The 19,953-nt window shown below is 40.3% G+C and overlaps 2 protein-coding genes across 6 annotated transcripts in view; one reads left to right on the forward strand and one right to left on the reverse strand.

The window, feature by feature from the left end:
- Nucleotides 1-19,508, reverse strand: part of LOC111874280 (proton-coupled amino acid transporter-like protein pathetic) — a 46,812-nt gene extending 27,304 nt beyond the window's left edge. Inside the window, exons 1-4 of one of the 5 annotated variants that reach the window (XM_033755397.1) lie at nt 19,207-19,508; nt 7,638-7,724; nt 1,915-2,014; nt 306-386 (exon numbers count right to left, since the gene is read on the reverse strand). In XM_033755397.1, the coding sequence (XP_033611288.1) occupies nt 306-386; nt 1,915-1,988 (155 nt within the window). In that variant the 5' untranslated portion in view covers nt 1,989-2,014; nt 7,638-7,724; nt 19,207-19,508. Of the gene's footprint in view, nt 1-305; nt 387-1,914; nt 2,015-6,619; nt 6,733-7,199; nt 7,340-7,637; nt 7,725-13,615; nt 13,716-19,206 lie in introns of those variants that run through there. The other 4 variants (XM_023869652.2, XM_023869654.2, XM_023869655.2 and 1 more) reach the window with 4 other exon arrangements.
- The window catches only part of LOC111874279 (zinc transporter 9), a 97,179-nt gene that overhangs the window by 32,718 nt on the left and 44,508 nt on the right, over nt 1-19,953 (forward strand). The window lies entirely within an intron of this gene.

Genomic DNA, 19,953 nt, shown 5'->3' on the forward strand with positions numbered 1-19,953 from the left:
TTTTATTTTGTTTTTACGATATGAAAATTATAGTCCACGGAAATCCCTACAATAAATTAGAATCATCCTGAATTTGTAACGTACGAAGGGATTAGAATTCGTTATACAGAAGATCTCGAAATCGGAGGCCTTCCCTTCCGTAATGTTGATTACTGAAGGTATGACGTATAATCAGAGAGGTTTTAGAGAAAATTTAATTATATTTTAGTTATATTTCGTCTTTAAATTATAAGCCTTATGAGGAGATGAGAATTTTACATGACGCATTTCCATACTTGATTCCATGAATGTAGGAGGACACTTACGAAGTGGGGTGCTCAATATTCCGATGCTCAAATGGATTATATTCATCGTCGTAAGCACTCTTCTTGTCTGTCAACTGAGTCCTGAAATATATAATAAGGTTCATAGAAATAACAGTAATTCAATTCTTTTACAATGTAAAATCTGTATAGGTAAATATTTGTCGGATAATTTTCATATCCAGAATGGCCTTTAACAAGGAGATGCTTTATCGCCACTGCTTTTCAACTTTACTTTAGAATATGCCATTAGGAAGGTCCAGGAAAGCCAGGTGGGACCGAAATTAAAATGGGACACATCAGCTGCTGATCTATGCTGATGATATGAATCTACCGGGTGATAAGATAGATACCATAAACAAAAACACAAAAACTTTAATTGATGCCAATAAAGAGAAGTAAACAAAGAGGTAGGACTTGTACATAGTGCACAAGGAAGAATTTTAATAACATGCTATATGTGCAATACGTACACGTGACAAAGGCGAAACCTATTCATAAGAGACAAACCTATCCTCTCGTCAGAGAGGATATTATATAAGGATTAGGAACTCAAGGGTTAAGTTGCAAAAATTCACTGGTCGTGATTCTCAAGGTGCTTGGCACCAAGACGAAATGATTGGCGGCGAACCCGATAGTCGTATTGTCGGGGTGGGGGGTGGGGGGGAGGTCCGCTGCTCTGCTCAGTCAGAGCGCCTACATTGAATGGTTGATCCTTCCTCTCCTCGAATAGTCGCCGTTGCGTAGCACCAATGGGGGCGGGACACGCAGACACGTACAAGCACACATACAGGAAGATGATCGCGAAAACCTATCTTATGTGCGTAGGCTTAACAAGATAAAATTAACTGTTATTTGCATTGAAGAAAGCAGTCTTCTGGGATTTGGCACCGTGTTTATGTGGTGTTAACCGACGTTTCGGAGGAACGTATCGCCTCCATCTTCAGGGTAGAAGAAAAAATATAAGAAATCTGCAAGCGGAGAGACCGTGAGAACCGGTAAAAGCAGACTGTCTGCAGACTGTCTGCTTTCTTCATTTTCACCGCCGTGAAAGCCTCAAATCTTACATGTTATTTGCAATCTTCTGAAGTAAGGTCTGTTACATTGAGGAACATGAAATGGGAAGCATTTTGATCCAAATAAGATGAGGAAGAAGAGGATTTAGGAAGTCATATATTGAGGAACTTTGTACTTAGACGCTTCTCTTAGGACTGATAGAATTATCTCTTAGGCTTTCCACTGCGACAAATTAGTACCTAATATATTTTAATCATAAGGTACTCGTGAATTTATCCCTGTGCTTAACTAATTAAACACTACGCCATGAAGACGTATGGGGGTGTGGATGTATAGATCCACATTTTCTTGACCTCGGCAATAGTTGAAGGTGAGTGGTCAGCTTCACGTCTCTGCCGCTTTAACCCCGGGTAAATAGCCATCTGTAACATTTGGATAGGAGGCTGGGTTGGCCTCAGAGCCGGTTTGGACGATTTGAAGAAGAGAAGACTTTAACCTACCGGAACTCGAACTCTGACCTCTCTGCCGTCCAGTTGCTATACTGACTACGCTATTCCATTTCCTGTCCGTCCTTTGCAACAGATAATATACTCACGTGGAAGACATATTCAGGCTGTCCATGTTAATCACAGATAAGCTTTCCTTCGACGAAGAACTCTTGTTATTCATGATGAGAGACTTGTGTTTAATTGTACCTGAAAATATAACGACTGTTGTATATACCAATATACAATATAATAGGATACCTTGTACCATTATTCAGGAACATGAAGGCGGTTACGTTTGCCTGTGCTATTGCTTTCTCCGCCTTTAACAATAAAAGTTATACATCGTCACAAGCGGCCTCCGTAGTCTAGGGGTAACGTTCCCACCTCATGACTCAAGGTGCGCGGGTTCAAACCCGGCGGATTTCGTGGAATTTTTAAGGACGGAAAAATTCAGGGAGGGAGGGAGGCACGTAAAAGATCCTCATGTCTCTAGGAGACCTCTGAGCAAAATTAGGCAAAATTTCCCGCCCAAGTAGTTTCCAATGCCTCCGGTAGATGGGGGAAGTTATCGGGTACCACTGCCAGCCTTGCTGCTGAACGGAGCTGATAGCGAGCACCAGTATCGGCAGGGTATGTCGACTGGTTGAATATCAAAGGGGGACGTACGTGCATGGGGAAACCCACCCCCTCCAATAATAATAATAATAAATATACATCGTCACGTGTTTGGGGTTCCGTGACAAATAATTGTGGATTCTTAGTTTTGATCTTTGGGTTTATTGGACGTTACTAATATATTTACACTCAGTTACGATAATTCACTCATTCAACTCCCTCTGGATACCAAATCACTCCCTGTTTTCTGCATCTTGCACAATTGGTCTCCTGGACTCTCCTTTCACTTCTGTTCTGTGTCTTCAGTTCTGAATTCTCTTAATTCTGAACTCTCAACTGCTCTCCCTTTGTCCCTGCTAGTCGGATGAGAGAATTCCGTTTTTTTTTGTCATATTTTAGGGGCTAGCTTCTCCTTCAGAACTTAGAAACCAGGATAAAATTAGAGAAAAAGTAAGAAATTACATTTAATAAGTGACAATGTCGACTTGTGGTTCTTTTATGAATAAGAGCATATCCTTGAATATTTACATCTGCGTGGTCAGTTCTGTTAATCAGAGAATAGAGCACGATAAAATTTCGATAGAAGCTCAAGCGCATGCGCGTGTTAAGGTTAAAGTGTCTTTTCATCAGCAATGGAGGCTTCATAACCACAGCTCTCTTCCAACTACATATCCTTGAGAGTCCGACTTACTTTAGGACGGGCGGTTTACCGCCAGTACTTTTGTCTTGGCTACAAACCCCTTGAGACTCACGACCATCATTCTTTTTCAACCCAACACTTGAGGCCATAGTCCTAACGTAATATCGTCTCTGACGAGATGATGGTTCTGCCGTTTATAATTGCTGTTGGGCCTCGCCAGCGCAGTCATTCTCAGATCTGAGTCTCGTTGGATTCATGATTACATTTCACTCTCTCAGAGTTGAGACTCCCCCAAACTGGGGGTCCAGGCCCCCGTATTTATACCCCCAAGGAACAGGGTGGCCCAGTTATACCCCCAGCCACTGGGTTCCATTTTCGTCGCCTTCTTAGAGTCCTCATACACTCTTCATGCCTTTGTAACAGGCTATTGATATTCTTTAATCTCGACACCTCATATACGAGATCTCACGATTGAGCAGTCTCAACTCTTTCTTTTTGATCTCTGGTGTTCGCCTTTCTATTTTAAAGCCGGTTACATTTCCTGAAGAGTTTGACGTTTTCCCAGCCTCTCCATGCAAATTCAATTTTACATAGGACAAAATAAAGTTTTATAATTTCATTTCTAAATTATTTATTCGCAATTTCTGCAACTGTATTAGTGACACCTATTTTAACATGTATTTTTTTTTTATTGCTAGTGGGGTGGGACTTAGTCCCTTGCACTGCGGCCACTTCTGGCCTATTGTATCAGCCCCAGATGATAGGCGAGGGTAATTGTGGAGCAATTGGTGGAATGAAGATTGGCAGGGGAAACCAAAGTACTTGGAGAAAACCTTCCCCAGCGCCACTTTGTCCACCACAAATCCCACTTGACGAGACCCGGGATCTAACCCGGGCTGCCGCTGTGGATTTTGACTTGTATCTTGTTCTTGAACACTTATTTACAGTTGTCACAATATTGACATAAGTTAGTCTCAGTTTACTGCTATTACACCTGTACAATAATGCATTATTCTGTTGTTACTCGCACGCTCATTAGCTCGTGCCTGAGAGTACAGGACTCTACTTATTATTCATAACTCGTACTTTTTCAGCACACGTAAAAGCTGTACGTCACTTCCTTAGCAGATTGAACTGTACTGCTCCTCCTTGCCTCGCGACTAAGGGTTTATTCAAGTTATAATTCTACAATACTCCGTTACAGACGTAACAGACGAGGCTCACTGAGTTTATGGAAGTCGCAAGAAGAGGGGGTAGACCCGGAACTTCCGGCGAAGATGCGCGCGCACACGCTAGGATGTAACTGAGACTTCTTCCTATTCCCGAACTCAGATCACTCACCTAAGTACTTTAAAGTTGTACTTCATGAACTGCACTTTAAAAGTACCCTAGTAAAAACTAAACAAAAACCTTACATAACTTAGCAAAAACTAAACGAAAACCTAACCTAACCTAACAGAAACTAAACAAAAACCTAATCTAATCTAGCAAAAACTAAACAAAAAACCTAACCTAACCTAGTAAAAACTAAACAAAAACCTAACCTAACCTAGCAAAAACTAAACGAAAACCTAACCTAACAGAAACTAAACAAAAACCTAATCTAATCTAGCAAAAACTAAACAAAAACCTAACCTAAGAATTTTCCTCCAAAAATCCACAAGGTTAGACTTTTGAGTTTGTTTTTAGAACGTTAGGTGTTCTGTTCCATTTCGAAGATGTTAGACTTTTTTGTTTTATTAAATATACACATACAAAAACTTTTCAAGGTTAGTCTCTGGCTCTGTTTCTACTGATAAATATTTATCATTGGCAGCGTTAACATGGCGGACAATATATCGGTAATATTTTTAAGCTACCTTGGCTACTGATTAATACCTAAGCACCAACAAACGCATGTTATATAAAGCAAAGTGAAGGTAAATGTGTCCTTATGTTTAATTAAACATCACGCCATGAAGACATAAAGAGGACTGGAGGTTTTTTATTGCTAGTTTGGTGGGACTATGTCCCTTGTACTGCAGCCACTTCTGGCCTATTGTGCCAGCCCCAGATGATAGGTGAGGGTGATTGTGGAGCAATTGGTGGAATGAAGATTGGCAGGGGAAACCGAAGTACTCGGAGAAAACCTGCCCCAGCCCCACTTTGTCCACCACAAATCCCACTTGACCAGACCCGGGATCGAACCTGGGCCGCTGCGGTGGGAAGCCAGCGACTAACCGCTTGAGTTATGGCGCGGCCATAGGATTGGAGGTTAGTTCCACACATTTTTAATCTCGGCGTTAGAAGAAGGTGAATGGATAGCTGCAGGCTTACGTGGCTTTACGCCTGGGCAATATCCCCTTGTAACCTTGGTGAGAAGGCTGGTGGCAAATAAAGCTATGCCTTTACCTGGTATCGAATCTCGATTCTCTAGCCTTACAGACTACTTTTTGAATATCTGTACCTGTTCGGCTATTCATTAAGTTTAAAAAAGAAATATACTGTAACGTGGATGAACACAGCGTTGCTAGGCGACCGAATACACGCAAAGTAACAATGGAAGTGTGGCATTTTCTATGCGGTCGGCGCCATGACCGTTGCTATGCGATGCTCGGTAAACACTTTCCAACAATATAGGCTGTTTTCTGCGTGGTCGGTGCGGAGGCTATATAACGACAGTTAGAAACAAAACAAATGAGAGACCCCGTGTGGATGCATGGTCGAATACCTCCACCGTGACCCTGCGAGTCGTAGGAGGCGACGAAAAGGGAAGTCTCAATTCTGAGACAGTAAAATATGGTCGCGAGTCCCAAGGGACTCGGACCCGAGAAAGACTGCGCTGGTAAGAGCCAGCAGCATATACAAAAGATAGACCCATCCTCTCGTCAGAGAAGGCGCCTCACAGAAACAAAACCGTAACTGTCAAACAGTTATAATTAATATCTGGTCATGAGCCCAAAATGGGTCTCGACACCAAGACTTACTGACTGACTGACCCTCAGTCGCAATGTGACTTTGACTTTGACTTGAACAAATGAGAGTATTTGGGGGTATTTCAGAGTGTTAGAGCGTGTTTTAGTATTTGAGAGTGTTTGAGTGCTTTCAAGTAATAGTAAGTTTGACAGGAACCGGAAGTTCGTAGAAGACCTGTGAAGATTTAAAGTGTGATTTGAAGGCCTTAATTATGTGCAGTATTTAGAATGATTTGAAGCGCTAGTTTCTGTGTTGAGATCCATTATCAGGAGAGGACTAGTGTGTGCATGTAACCGTGGATTATGAAGTGTATGTAAATCAGCGATAGCGGTGTATTTAAGTGTAATTAAGAGAGAGTGTGTAACCAAACTGTTAATAAATCCAATCATCCGAACTATAACCCGTCATTTCGTCACGCGTACCCCTTACAAGTGACAGTACATTTAATCGCCCTGAAAATCCAAATAAAAGTCACCCCTAGGAGAGTTAGTATAAACATACACACACTCTATGCGAGACATGACACTCACTTGATAAGATTTAGTACCCAGATAAATTACTACGATCATCTGTAATTCTCGTAAAACGCAAAAGAATCTTACCTCTTATAGTGTGTTTCAAAAGCTTTGAGTCATGAGGAACCTAATTTTTGGCACAAATTCTCTCGAATATAATCACACTTTTGCTCCTTGTATCGAAGATATGAGAGAGTAAAGTCTTCCCAGACACTTGTGCGTGTGATTTTCTTTTTCCAGTCTTCATTTTCGCAAACATCAGTGCACCTAAGCTAATTTGCTTCGTTAATTTGAAAGACTAACGTCCGTTCTTGCTGAATCTCTTAACACAAATTTGAGGACAAACAGAAATATGTATAGTCCGTGAGGAGGCTAAGAGTCAACAAAACTCATTACGCCGTATATCTGTATTTCACAGTAGCACTTACTAACTTCACACATCATAAGTCATTTTTTTGGAAAATAATAGAGGCCCACATACTTAATAATTACTCAGAATCGGACAAGAAGATCCATTATCGCGTTTACAATTACCTGCCAATTGCCCCTCTTCTGAGCCACATAAATATTTTCAATACCATTTTATTCACATTTTTTAAGATCCACTTCTATAGTATCCTCCAATCTATGACTCCGTTTTAGTGACATTTTCTTCACGTTTTCATACCTGAACAATATTGTGACGTTTTTGCGCTGTGCAGGACACACTCTCCCCCGCCAGCGGTGACGTAACACCTTCGGAACGTTGCCGTTGCTACGGTAATAGGCCAGTGAACACCCCTCCCCCTCCCGTGGTGACGTGCCCGAGAGATGTTGCTATGCAGCAGTAAACAACTCTCGACAGCGTTGCTAGGCTATCGACAAACACGGCGTCAGGCAACAGCGGTACCTATCACGTAACTGTTTTCTGTCTTGTCCGTGCCGAGGCTAAATAAGGAGCAGCGAACACTATTCAGAGTTAGTTAGGAGTGAGTGAGTAAATTCCTCTACATTTACATAAAACCTTTGTTCATAAAGTTACGAGACTGATTTAATATCTCGGCTTAGGTAAATGGTGGAAATTCCGGGGAAAAGTGTTCTAAATACGGGACATTTTACGGCTCACCTGTGTTCTTGACGTTAGTTCGCTCGACCTCCGCTAGGCGGCAGGGCGCGGCGGAAAACCCATGTCAACTTCAGTTGCGGATTTGTGCTGTGAGAAGAATGAACGTTTAATTTGAACAGCGAGTTAACATAAAATTTTGCATGAAGCTTGGCAAGACAGCCACAGAGACATTGCAGCTTCTGCGTGATGCCTACGGTGACTCAGCTTTCTCTCGGGAGCGAGTGTTTGAGTGACACAGGCTATTCGTGACGGGCAGGGTGTCGGTGGAGGATGACACAATATCCTTCATGCCCAACCCATTTTATCCTATTTTCCCCTTGTGCGTTATTTTACAATGCTGTTATTAGCAAGACTACATAACGGATAATGGTAGAATGGCATATTAAAAATGAATTGGGAAATATTTAAATAAAAACGGTCGTTACCTATTCGAGGTAATATCTTAGCCTTTTTGGGGGAAATACTAAGGAAAACGACGAAATATATCAGTCGAGGTAGACGATGTTTCAGCTGAGATTCGAACCAAGAACCTACGATATAGGAGACTAGAGCGTTCCCGCTCTGTTGTCATTCGATTATTCTAATAATATTTCGAGAGGAGTAGAAGTTATGGAACTCTTTATTATGGAAATTTCTCTAGTCTCCTGTTACTCACTCTCTTTCGGCCCAAATGCTCTCTTTTGCGTCCGACACACATCAAGTCCACACACAAATATTAAGAATTAATACACGTACGAGTCGGGCTCGGATTAATTTCACCACACACGCATGAGCATGATGACTCACACAAAGGACGAGTTTGGTTCATTGGAACCCGAGCCCAGTCGGACTCGCGAGCCAGACTTGTACGTGTATGAGCCCCTTTAAACACGGAAACGTACTAGCAGAACCACCTCCGTTCCTGGTCGGCGGATCTAAACGTGAATCAGAGAGCTCATACATATCAGCGTACAATCTTTACATGTGTAACAGGCTGAAGTTTGCTCTTCCGATGATAGTTACGGATAGAAGCAGAAGATTGCAGCAGTGCAGACATGCTTGAGTCTGTACTACAGCGACCACAGCTGCTGACAAATCTCTCTCGAAAGTACCGCAGTTCATATTTTTACTACACCAAACGTGATGACAAATTAATTAACTTTATGGAGCTGAGCCCCTCCTTGAGAACCCCCCCATCACTCAGCTACTCAAGAATTTCCCAAAATTTTATGGATCCCGAAGCTTCCTTACCGAGTTAATAAGAGCCCTCCATTACTCCCTATCCTGAGCCAGATCAATCTAGTCCATTTCAGTCTTTTTCTTTATAAATTCGCTTAGTGGGGGGTGGAGTCCAACTGGGTCCACTCGGCACGGCGGCAACTGATTGGCCTATTGTAGCCTGCCCCGGGTGATTATGATTAGGGAACAATTGGTGAAACGAATATTGGTAAGGGAAACCGAGGTACTCGGAGAAAACCTGCTCCAGGGCCACTTTGTCCACCACAAATCCCACTTGACCAGACACGGGCTCGTACCCGGGCCGCCGCGGTGGGAAGCCAGCGACTAACAGCTTGAGCTATGACGGGGCCCTCCCATTTCATCCTTAGTATCAAGGTGTAATGTAACCGTGTTTCCAAAAATGATAATATTTTGAGATTAGATATTTTTGGTGAAGTGTGTCTTTAGGAATACCGCTTCTAAATTTAAAGGAATTTAATCCAGTACATTAATATTAAGTGATGGCACTGTTCATTAAAGTAGACGACATACACTCGCAGCTAAGAAGGGAACACACATCACAAGACGCGGTGTACACAGAAAATAAGAAAAACGACCCCGTAGTGAACGAACCACATGCAAGTTTTAATTAAGACAAATAAGATGAATTATCTTAACAAGTTTTAGCGAGTTAAATTTATCATAGTTGACAAATACGGACTTTTTAAATACTTTTTAAATTGTGTTGTGAAAACATATGAGGGCAAGCAATGCAATAGATTGACGTAATTGGGACACCTGATGATGGCACTATGTTGCCGAAACATGTTGTGAAGTGACAGGTGAAATTGAGTGCACTACAAGACGGCCACTGTATACATATAATAGACGACATAGTTCAACAATATTCTTCTCTCTTCGTCTGTTTCCTCTTTCTCTCTCTCGCGGCTTTTTCTCTTTTCCTCGTCCTTCTTTTCATCCCATATATTTTCCTGTCTAAAATTAGAATTATGAAGTCGAGGAGGATGAGATGAACACGTCATGTAGCATGAACATGGGCGAAGAGGAATTCGTATGGGATTTTTGTGGAAAAGCCAGAATGAAAAAGACCACTAGAAAGATCAAGACGTAGGTGGATGGATAATATTAAAATGGATCTTAGAGAGATAGGATGGGTTGGTATTGACTGGATTGATCTGGCTCAGGATAGGTATCAGTGAAGGGCTCTTGTGAACAGGGCGATTAACATTCTGTTTCCATAAAATTCTTGGAAGTTCGTAAATAGCTACACAACTGGCAGCTTCTTAAGAGGGGCTCAGCTCCAAGAGCTTAGTTACATCTTCCTGCCTTATCTTATTCTTCACACTTTCCTCCCTATCTTTCTCGTTTACTTTCTTACTCCAGCCTCTTTTAGTTGCTTACTTACGAGTAAATTGTAACCACAAACACAGAACTTGGAATGTGCTTTTAAGTAAAGGGCTAAATAACAAGTAAACAGTGCAAACATTCCCAATCCAAACAATTATATTTAAGCACAGCGCCATGAAGGCATATAGGTGAGTGGATGTATAGATCCACATTTTCTTGACCTCGGCACTAACTGGAACTGAATGGTCAGCTTCACTCCCCGGCCACTTTACCTCCGTGGTAATAGGCCCCGGTACCCATTAGATAGAAGGTTGGGTGGACCCCAGAGCCGGTCTGGACGATTTGGAAAAGAAACAATTCTTGACCTTACCGAGGACTCGAATTCCGACCACTCAGTTGTCCAGCCCGTAGCCAGTCGCTATACCGACTGCGCCAAAAAAAAGTACACATTTAAATATATGTAACTTTAATTTTTCCTGTACTTTTGTATGGGCCTGAAAATTGGTCTTTGGCATTCAGGAAGAACACAGACTGGGTGTTTGAGAACAGGGTGCTGAGGAGAATATCTGGACCGAAAAGGGCAGAAATGAGAGGTGGCTGTAGAAAACTGCATAATGAGGAGCTCCATTACTTGTATTCTTCCACTAATGTAATATTATAATAGTCAGTTAAAGAGGAAGAGATGGGTGAAGCATGTAGCACACATGGTAGAGATATGGAATACATAGAGATTTTTAGTATGAGAACCTCAAGGAAGAAGACCGCTTGGAATATCTACGGGTTGATGAGGGAATAATATTAAAATGGATGATAGAGAATGGGTTGGGATATTATGGGATGGATTTATCTGACGGAGACCAGAGACTAGTGGCGGGCTCTTGTGAACACGGTAATGAAACTTGGGATTCCGTAATATATTGAGACATTCTTGAGCAGATAATGTCCTGTAAGATTTGAGGCTTTCACGGCGGTGACTATGAAGAAAGCAGTCTTCTGGGATTTTGCACCGTGTATATGTGGTGTTAACCGACGTTTCGGAGGAACGTATCGCCTCCATCTTCAGGGTAGAAGAAAAAATATATAAGAAATCTGCAAGCAAAGAGACCGTGAGAACCGGTAAAATCAGATAAGTTCCTGTTACTGCGAATCGCAATGAACTTAATAAAAAATAAGGAGCAAGGGAAATGTACTCATTGCGTCCTCAGTGTCATGCAATTTTGTTTAAATACAGTATTTCGACAACCCTCAGGCTTACGACAAGGGTATTCTAGAAACAAAACATAAGGCTTATATTCTTTTGCTATGTTCTTATTAATAGTTTTCGATCAGATAATTACATATTTAGCTAATGATGCTCGAGGTGTGCCACAATTTCACAGGCTCCATTAAAACCACCTGATATTTCTGCCCGATTTTAACAAAAATTGGTATATGTCATCAAAATTTTCGAAAGATAGTCCAATATCGATTTACGTGAATATCCGCTCAACGATTTTTTAATTGATACATTTATACAGGCAGGCAGACAGACAGACAGACATGGCAAAGCTAATAGATGCATTTTTGCAACATGTAGTATCGAATGATCCAAATATTAAATGGTAATATAATATTAAAGTTGATTCTGAAGAAATAGGGACATAGGGTGTGGTATGTTTTCATTTGATCAGGTTATAAAGGCTTGTTTTCCGGTATATATAACCGAGATTAACGGCTGTGGGAATTCGTTGCGCTGACCGGGCGACACCCTCTATCCACTAAAGTTGGCACTAGCTTCGCCAACAAGTGGCGGTCGAGCGGTTGATATAGTTCGTTTGTGGACTAAAGGCCACGGAGCTTGGTTTCGTGAACAGGAAAATAAATATTCGGATTCCTTAAGAATCGATGACGTTCTTGACTCTCTAAGCGACTATTAGCTTCTAAGGAGTGTAATCCATTAAATTAGTAACTTAATTTCATGAATTATATGACATGATAATTTATCTCATTATTATCTATTCAAACATCGCCATTATACAGCGTGCGCAGTCCAAAATACTCCAAACCATCACGAACCCACCATGGTTTGAATCCAACCGCACCCTACATACAGATCTAAAAACTCCTTACGTAACAGAAGTCATCCGAGAAAACAGCACCAAGTACTTCAACAAACTAGAAAATCACTCCAACCCACTTCTTCAACCACTACTACAACCTCATGAAAATCGAAGACTCAAAAGAAGTTGGCCATCAGATCTAAGGAACTGAGGAAAACATCACTGGATGTTTATTCCGCACACGCCAGAAGAGTGTACAATAAATGGTTACTAAATTGTACACCAGTCAGCACATTGACTTACAGATTGTAACCAGTCAGCACATTGACTTAGAGATTGTACACCAGTCAGCACATTGACTTACAGATTGTACACCAGTCAGCACATTGACTTACAGATTGTACACCAGTCAGCACATTGACTTATAGATTGTACACCAGTCAGCACATTGACTTACAGATTGTACACCAGTCAGCACATTGACTTACAGATTGTACACCAGTCAGCACATTGACTTACAGATTGTACAGTCTGATTGTCAGTAAAGGAGAGAGAAAGAGAAAAAATATTATGTCTTAATTTTGTATCAAAAATACTGAAATGGTGTTCTCTTTCTAAATAAATTACTGTTCCCTACCTGTACGCTTAGACCTATGTAGATATCATATAAAAGTAATTGAGGAATCATAAATGGCCAAAAATCAGAACCTCGGATTAATATTTACTTATTAAAATTTATTATTTAAAATAAGAGATTAAGTAAAGTATGGACGAACCAGAAATTCGTAAACTTTTTTTTGGACCCTCTAAAGCAAAGTGGTTACTATATGGACCATCCGCTTTAACATACTAAAACTCTGCATTCTTACCACAAAGTGTATACATGTTTTTCATTAAAAAAAAAACTGTTTTTTTAAACGGTATTAACTGTTTAGTATTTGTAGTGGAGACGTAATTTAAAATTAAATTTAAAATTTAATAATTTAAAAAATGCAGCACCAAGAAGACATATATTTGAATTTACATATGAAGAATGTAATGCAGTAAGAATATGTAAATTAATCACTGAATTTTATATAAACATTAATTTATAATTTATTTTTGCCTCGATATATATTAAATATTTTGTAGGAAATAAGTCAAAATAATTTTTACCAGAACTTATTCTTTAGCGTCTAATAAATAATGCCTAATAAGTCAATAATTTTATAAAACATTAAATTTACAACGATTTTGCTATAAATTCCACATATTAATTCCCTTACTCCAGTGTTCATAACCAGTTCTCTTTCACGTATCAAAATTTTCGAATTCACCACACATACAATATAATTCACATAACCGCATAATAGTAGGAAACCAAAAATAATCGACCTTAATCTTTCCTTTCTTGCGACGAGAAAATGTAGTGTACGTATGCTCGACGTATGGTTACTGAAACTGGCTATTCACACAAGACCTGATCTGTTCTCTAGCCTCCGTATTAGCACAGACTGACGAGATGTGCGACAGACGCTAATACATTACCCGTAGGAGGGACCTTTCATGTTCAAGGTTGCTACACCTGCATGCAAGTATAAAGATGGCGACAGAAACATAATGATATTGCCGAAAGTTTTCTTTCTACCGAAATGGAACACTGTTTGATTGAACGGGTACAAATTCTAGATCTGCGCAAAGAATATAGGGGGGAAACACGTTGAACGTAAAGGGGAGTCATTTCCTCCCTATCATTGTCCCCCTTTTTTCATACTTTCATCACCGACATGCCTTTATGTCGAAGACAACTGCATTCAAAATGGCGAAAGTAAAATTAAAATGAAAGAAAGATAATCTCGATTAAAATACATAAAGGATAGTTAGTTAGTTATTGGAGAGGGTGGGTTTCCCCATGCACTTACACCTGTATTGGTCCATTGTGCTTCCCTCTATGATTTCTACCAGTCTCTATATCCTACCGGTACTGGTGCTTACCATCAGTCCCGCTCAGCCAGCGAGACCGGCTCTACTAGCTGAGAGGTATCTATAATGCTTCCCCCATTTACCAGAGGCATTAGAGACTACTGTTGGGCGGGAAACGTCCGTAAATTTGGCTCAGTGACCTCCTTTGGAGATATGAGGTTCTTTTACGTGCTGTAAAGCTACGACACGTGACCCACGGCTTAAAGTCCCTCCCGGAGGACTTGTTCCCTGAATTTTTCCGCCCTTAAAAATTCGACGACCTCCGCCGGGTATTTGAACCCGCGTACTACGAGTCATGAGGTGGGAACGTTACTTCTAGACTACGGAGGCCGCTACATAAAGGATAAGAAAATGAAGTAGGAAGAAAAGAAGGAAAAGATAAGATAGTAACTAAGAGTATGAAAGGGATGTTCGAAAGATACAGCAATAAGCATCGTAACTACTACGTCTTATTCAGAAAGTACCGGGTTGAAATCTCGGCATGGAGAACAACTATCCTGTCTTAAGTTGTTCGTGGTTTAACTCATTTTTTCCGGAAAAAATGCCTATAATGTCTCAAATTATTCCGCTATAGCATCGTTTCACATTCCTTCCAATCCATAATTCATTATCTTATCATTTGACGCTAATTGATCTCCTGACGAAATTGTTAAACACATTTGTGAAAAACCACGAAACACTTTAGTCAGTTGATCTGCTCTCAGGACCAAGCTTTGAACACTGGACCTCCAGAGCAATGAGCAAAAGTGCTAACCACTTGACCCCTATGTTTGATAACTGGGTTAAGTGAGACTCATTGAGAAATAATTGGACCTTCCAATGTAAAGAAAATATCATTGTTGCCTGATAATCACTGAGTACATCTGTTTACAGTTTTATTGTAAATAACTCAATCTCGGAACCAGATCATCAGATTGATAGTTATTGGTAATACTGTTCATACACATTTAATCAATATGAAACACTTGTCTTACAGATTACGAAATTCAAGAGTTCTCATAAATCGATTAGTTTTTATTCCAGTGCAGATTGTGTTTGTGGCTTCAGAATAATCTGTTGGGTTGTTGTAACTGAAGAGGACAGTCGGTGAAATTTAATATATTAATACACACTTACGAATCTGATTCTATTAGGTAGGCCGCACACCGGCATGCGTCAAGACATGTAACAGTCAAGAAACAATGTCCGCGACATGACACAAAGAAAGGAGCACAGTTGAAACGAAAGGGATAATGAAAACCGCTGCACACCGGTCTGAGTCATGATGCTGACGTCATGATTTAGACCGGTGTGCAGACTGCTTGTACTGGTTCTCACGGTCTCTTCGCTTGCGGAGTTTCTTATTTTTCCTTCTACCCTGAAGATGGAGCCGATACGTTCTTCCGAAACGTCGGTTAACACCACATCTACACGGTGTCACATCCCAGAAGACTGCTTTCTTCAGGAGATTGTCAGCTTGCGGCCCCAAGTTTGTTTAGACGCCTTCGAAACTCAGCAAACTGAATTTTACACGCTATGTCCGTACGTCTCTCAGCCCTTATCCATGAAACAAATCTAGTATCGTTTAACAGATTTCCGTGAAATTTGGTATTTGTCGACATATTCCTACTTTTTAATTTCCGAAAAGAAAATTAGTTTTCTGGTCTTCTGTTTCTATCGCAAAATATTCGGAAGGAAAATTAGATTAGAATTTTATTTCTAAAATGCACAGTTCTTATGTTATTTTTGGGTACGTATTTTGACGTGTATGATATATATATTTATTACCTTTCTAAACTTCATCTAAAACATCTTGGAGGTTGCGTAATTATCAGACAATGACACAGGTGCTTACGTCATCATTGTATTGTATTGTATTGTATTGGAGAGGGTGGGTTTCCCCATGCACTTAGACCAACTGTTGGTCCATTGTGCGTCTCCCTATGATATTCTACCAGTCTCTATTCCCTACCGGTACTGGTGCGTGCCATCAGTCCCGACTCAGCCAGCGAGTTCGGCCTCTACTGGCTCAGCGGTATCTCGATGCTTCCTCCATCTACCAGAGGCGTTAGAGACTACTGTTGGGCAGGAAATGTCCTGAATTTGGCTCAGTGGTCCCCTTAAGTTATGAGTTTCTTTTACGTGCCGTAAAGCTACGACACGGGACCCACGGCTTAACGTCCATCCCGGAGGACTTGTTCCCTGAATTTTTCCGTCCTTAAAAATTCCACGACCTCCGCCGGGTTTGTGGGAGGTGGGAACATTACCCCTAGACTACGGAGACCGCTACGTCATCATCATAGAATTACTCTATTAAATTTTCAACATATGACATAACTAAAATGTCCATATTGGTTATAACGTTGAACACAAGATTCTTCTTCAGTAACGTCGCCTGTTCAAGATGTGGCTTACTCTCAGAAATAATTCAGATAAATAATAATATAATCTTTCTAATATTATATTTCAGCATCCTGTTACACTCACACAATATATATGGATAAATACCGTCTTAAGTGCAACAAATTTTATTGTAGTTTTTACTTCTTTTTTTCCTCCTCCACACTACATGTTTCGGCCCTAAAACGTATTAAAGATATACAAACGTATTAAAGATAAGCAGCGACAGACACAGAGAGCGCCTATACTGAACAACACATGAACAATGATAAAAACAAGAAGTGGCCGCTGCAGCACCGTAGATATAGGGCATGTACCCTGAAAAAAAATTTAACTAAAAAATTTGAAAAAGAAAGAACAGAGATCTTATAGACATTTTAACTTGAATTAAGTTTTAAAAAGTGCTAATTTAAAAATCAAATCGACGCGTGTAGATTAACAAAGATTTTATACAATTAGAAAGACTGGTAATTTTAAATTTTAACAAGCAGTGTAACAGCTACGTGAGTGATACACACCTGATGATGGCCATTTAGGGCCGAAACATGTAGTGTGGAGGAGGAAAAGAAGTAAAAACTACAATAAAATTTGTTGCACTTAAGACGGTATTTATCCATATATATTGTNTATATATGTATATATATACACACACACAGTAGACCCTCGTATAAACCGTAGGATTTGGGTACAGCATCAAAAGAGCATTATAAGCTACCTGCTTTTTTAAATTAAATTTATATATATACGTGTATATATATATACTCGTATGTATATATTGCTATGATTTCTCGCTTGGTTTCCTCTTCGATTCAGAAAATGGTAGTGATGTGCTTGTTCGAAACATCGGTTGCTTTTCACCGGACTGCAGAGCATTATCTTCCAGAAGACAGAACCCTTCAACAGTCGTCTATTTTTGAAATCGCCATTGTTATGAGTATTTATGCCATTTATGTAGCGACTGACAGTAGGTACAGTAAGTTTAATGTACATTTCAGACAGTGGTCAAGCAGGTAAAAGGGGTGCACATTAAATTTTGTTGTCTGAACAGAATAGTCCTCAGGGCAGAAATGCCAGAAACATAGAGACTATTAATAGCGGACTGTGGATTTTACCCTCTGTATCAGCTATGAATGTTGCAGTATCTCCTGGTACCGTAACTAGAATATTTCATAGGAACTTGTGCAACATAAAACACGAAATTATATTAGGAGACATGATAAAATATTCAGTATATCTGAACCCGCACACCCGCGTGTTCGTATGTATGGAGTTTAAAATACTAATTAACCCCTTAAAGTCCAGTGTCTGCCACTACCAGACACTTTAATAATTTAAAACTCTGAGTTCAGGATACAGAGTGTGTCTCTGTTGTTCCGTATGGTTCTCACAATAAACAGAGGTTGTTTCCCTAACCAGCACTAACCGTTTGGTTTTGTAGCAGAGATGTAATGTGTTTCCTGTGAGGTACGAACTGAGTTTTTATATTATTTAGAAGAAATTCAGTTAAGCCTGAAGACTCCCAGAGACATCAGGGTATGAAGTACGGTGATGAGTCCTGTGAGACTCGAAAACAAGATTCATTTTGCTGTCGAGGACCTGCAGTAATTTAGCAGTCGGTTTCCAAATGGTTAGACATATTAAGAAAAGATAACATTATGTAATAAAATTATTAGAATTAAATTATATAACATTCACACTTATAACAGGAATATAGATAATTACAAATAGACATTGACCCAGTAAAACCTGCTCGAAATGGGACCTATCTAATAGACTTTAATTGCTGTGAAATGTGACATTTTCAAAAAAATGACTCCCTCAACATAAAACAAGTAACAATGTAAAATTCTTGTAATGAAGGAAAGCATTTTATATTGAGAACGAAAGTGAAAAATATATTGACAAAAAATATTCTGAATAATGATATCTTCTTGGATGTAGCGCCTTGTAAACTATTAGAAGTTTTCCGACGTTTCGTTCAAACGCACTGCCACTACCTTCACCCCCACCACACCACCACCAACATCCCACGCCCTGTCGAAGAGTGAACCTCGCAATCAACCAGCAAGAAGTAATGATCAAATGTAGGCTTCTCATGTTACTTGTTCCATGCTGGTTGCTTGAATGGCTTATACTTGGACCCTGAAAATAGAGGCAATGCGCTCCTCCGAAGCATCGATATACTTCTAAAAGATTTTTAAGATGGTGTAAAACACATGGGATTACTGGCAGTTTAGATTTTGTCCATCTTCTTGTATTCTGACGAACACAGTATTTCGGAAACTGTATTTGTTTCCGTCCTCAGGTGAGGGGTGTGAGACACCTACCCTGTTGGGTCCGTTAGAAAGATGTAACCTCACTCATACTGGTTAGCTCTTTCTAAATGACCCGGCAGAGACGGTGTCTTTCACCCCTCACCTGATGACGGAAACAGATACAGTTTCCGAAACGTTGCGTTCTTTAGAATACCGGACGATGGGCAAAGTCCAGTAACTCCCAGTAATCCCAGTGGATAAACTTTTACTAGAATGAACCGCGCTACATATCAGAAAATTACACTCCTCTGTTTCAATATTTTTGGGTTCCCATTATTTTCTCTTTATAACACTTATATTTCTGCTTACCTGTAATTTTGGAGAATGAGGTTTGGAGTGGAATATATTTCCACTATCACAGGAGTGACACAGAAAATTCGGACGTGTTGAGTTCCCGTCGTGGTTTTGGCGCCCGACACCGCGACGCGATCTACTGGTATGCTTCCCAATCACTCCACTGCTGTTATTTGAGCCGACTTTGAGGAGGGGCCAAATGTTAACTGACACACAAATCTACAAGCGCTTTGCTATTGTTCCGTGACGAGGATGTCCGAGTTTGGAGGGGATTCGCACGGCGGAGAGTGGGAGGGGGAAACAAGGATATGCTTGAACTGGCGTCACGGTCAGAAGTGGCCGTCAAACCTTCCACGAGTCCACATTTATCAGAAGAGAACCCCCGCACCCCCCACCCACCTTTTTCACGCTGTTCTCAATCAAATTTGCGCCGGAATAACTTTCCAATTTAAAACTATATTGCCTATAGATCCGCTGCAAGAGGCCGACTCCAGAAATAGTCACGAAATGCACCGCTCCTGTAAGAACTGCCTTTAGTTTCAGGATCTGAGGCTGTCACAGCGGAGGTTATGATTAGTTATATTTTCTTGGATTTAATGCTGTTTAAGCTTTTGAAAATCAACCTATGTTTCCGATTCCCAGCAGGAGAAAGATGAACCTCTTCTCCTTATTATTATTATTATTATTATTATTAGTAGTAGTAGTAGTAGTAGTAGTAGTAGTAATTACATATTTATGTTTCTTTTCACTTCTAAATAACAC

This window comes from Cryptotermes secundus, unplaced genomic scaffold, assembly GCF_002891405.2.
Source record: "Cryptotermes secundus unplaced genomic scaffold, Csec_1.0 scaffold1806, whole genome shotgun sequence".
NCBI lineage: Eukaryota > Metazoa > Arthropoda > Insecta > Blattodea > Kalotermitidae > Cryptotermes > Cryptotermes secundus.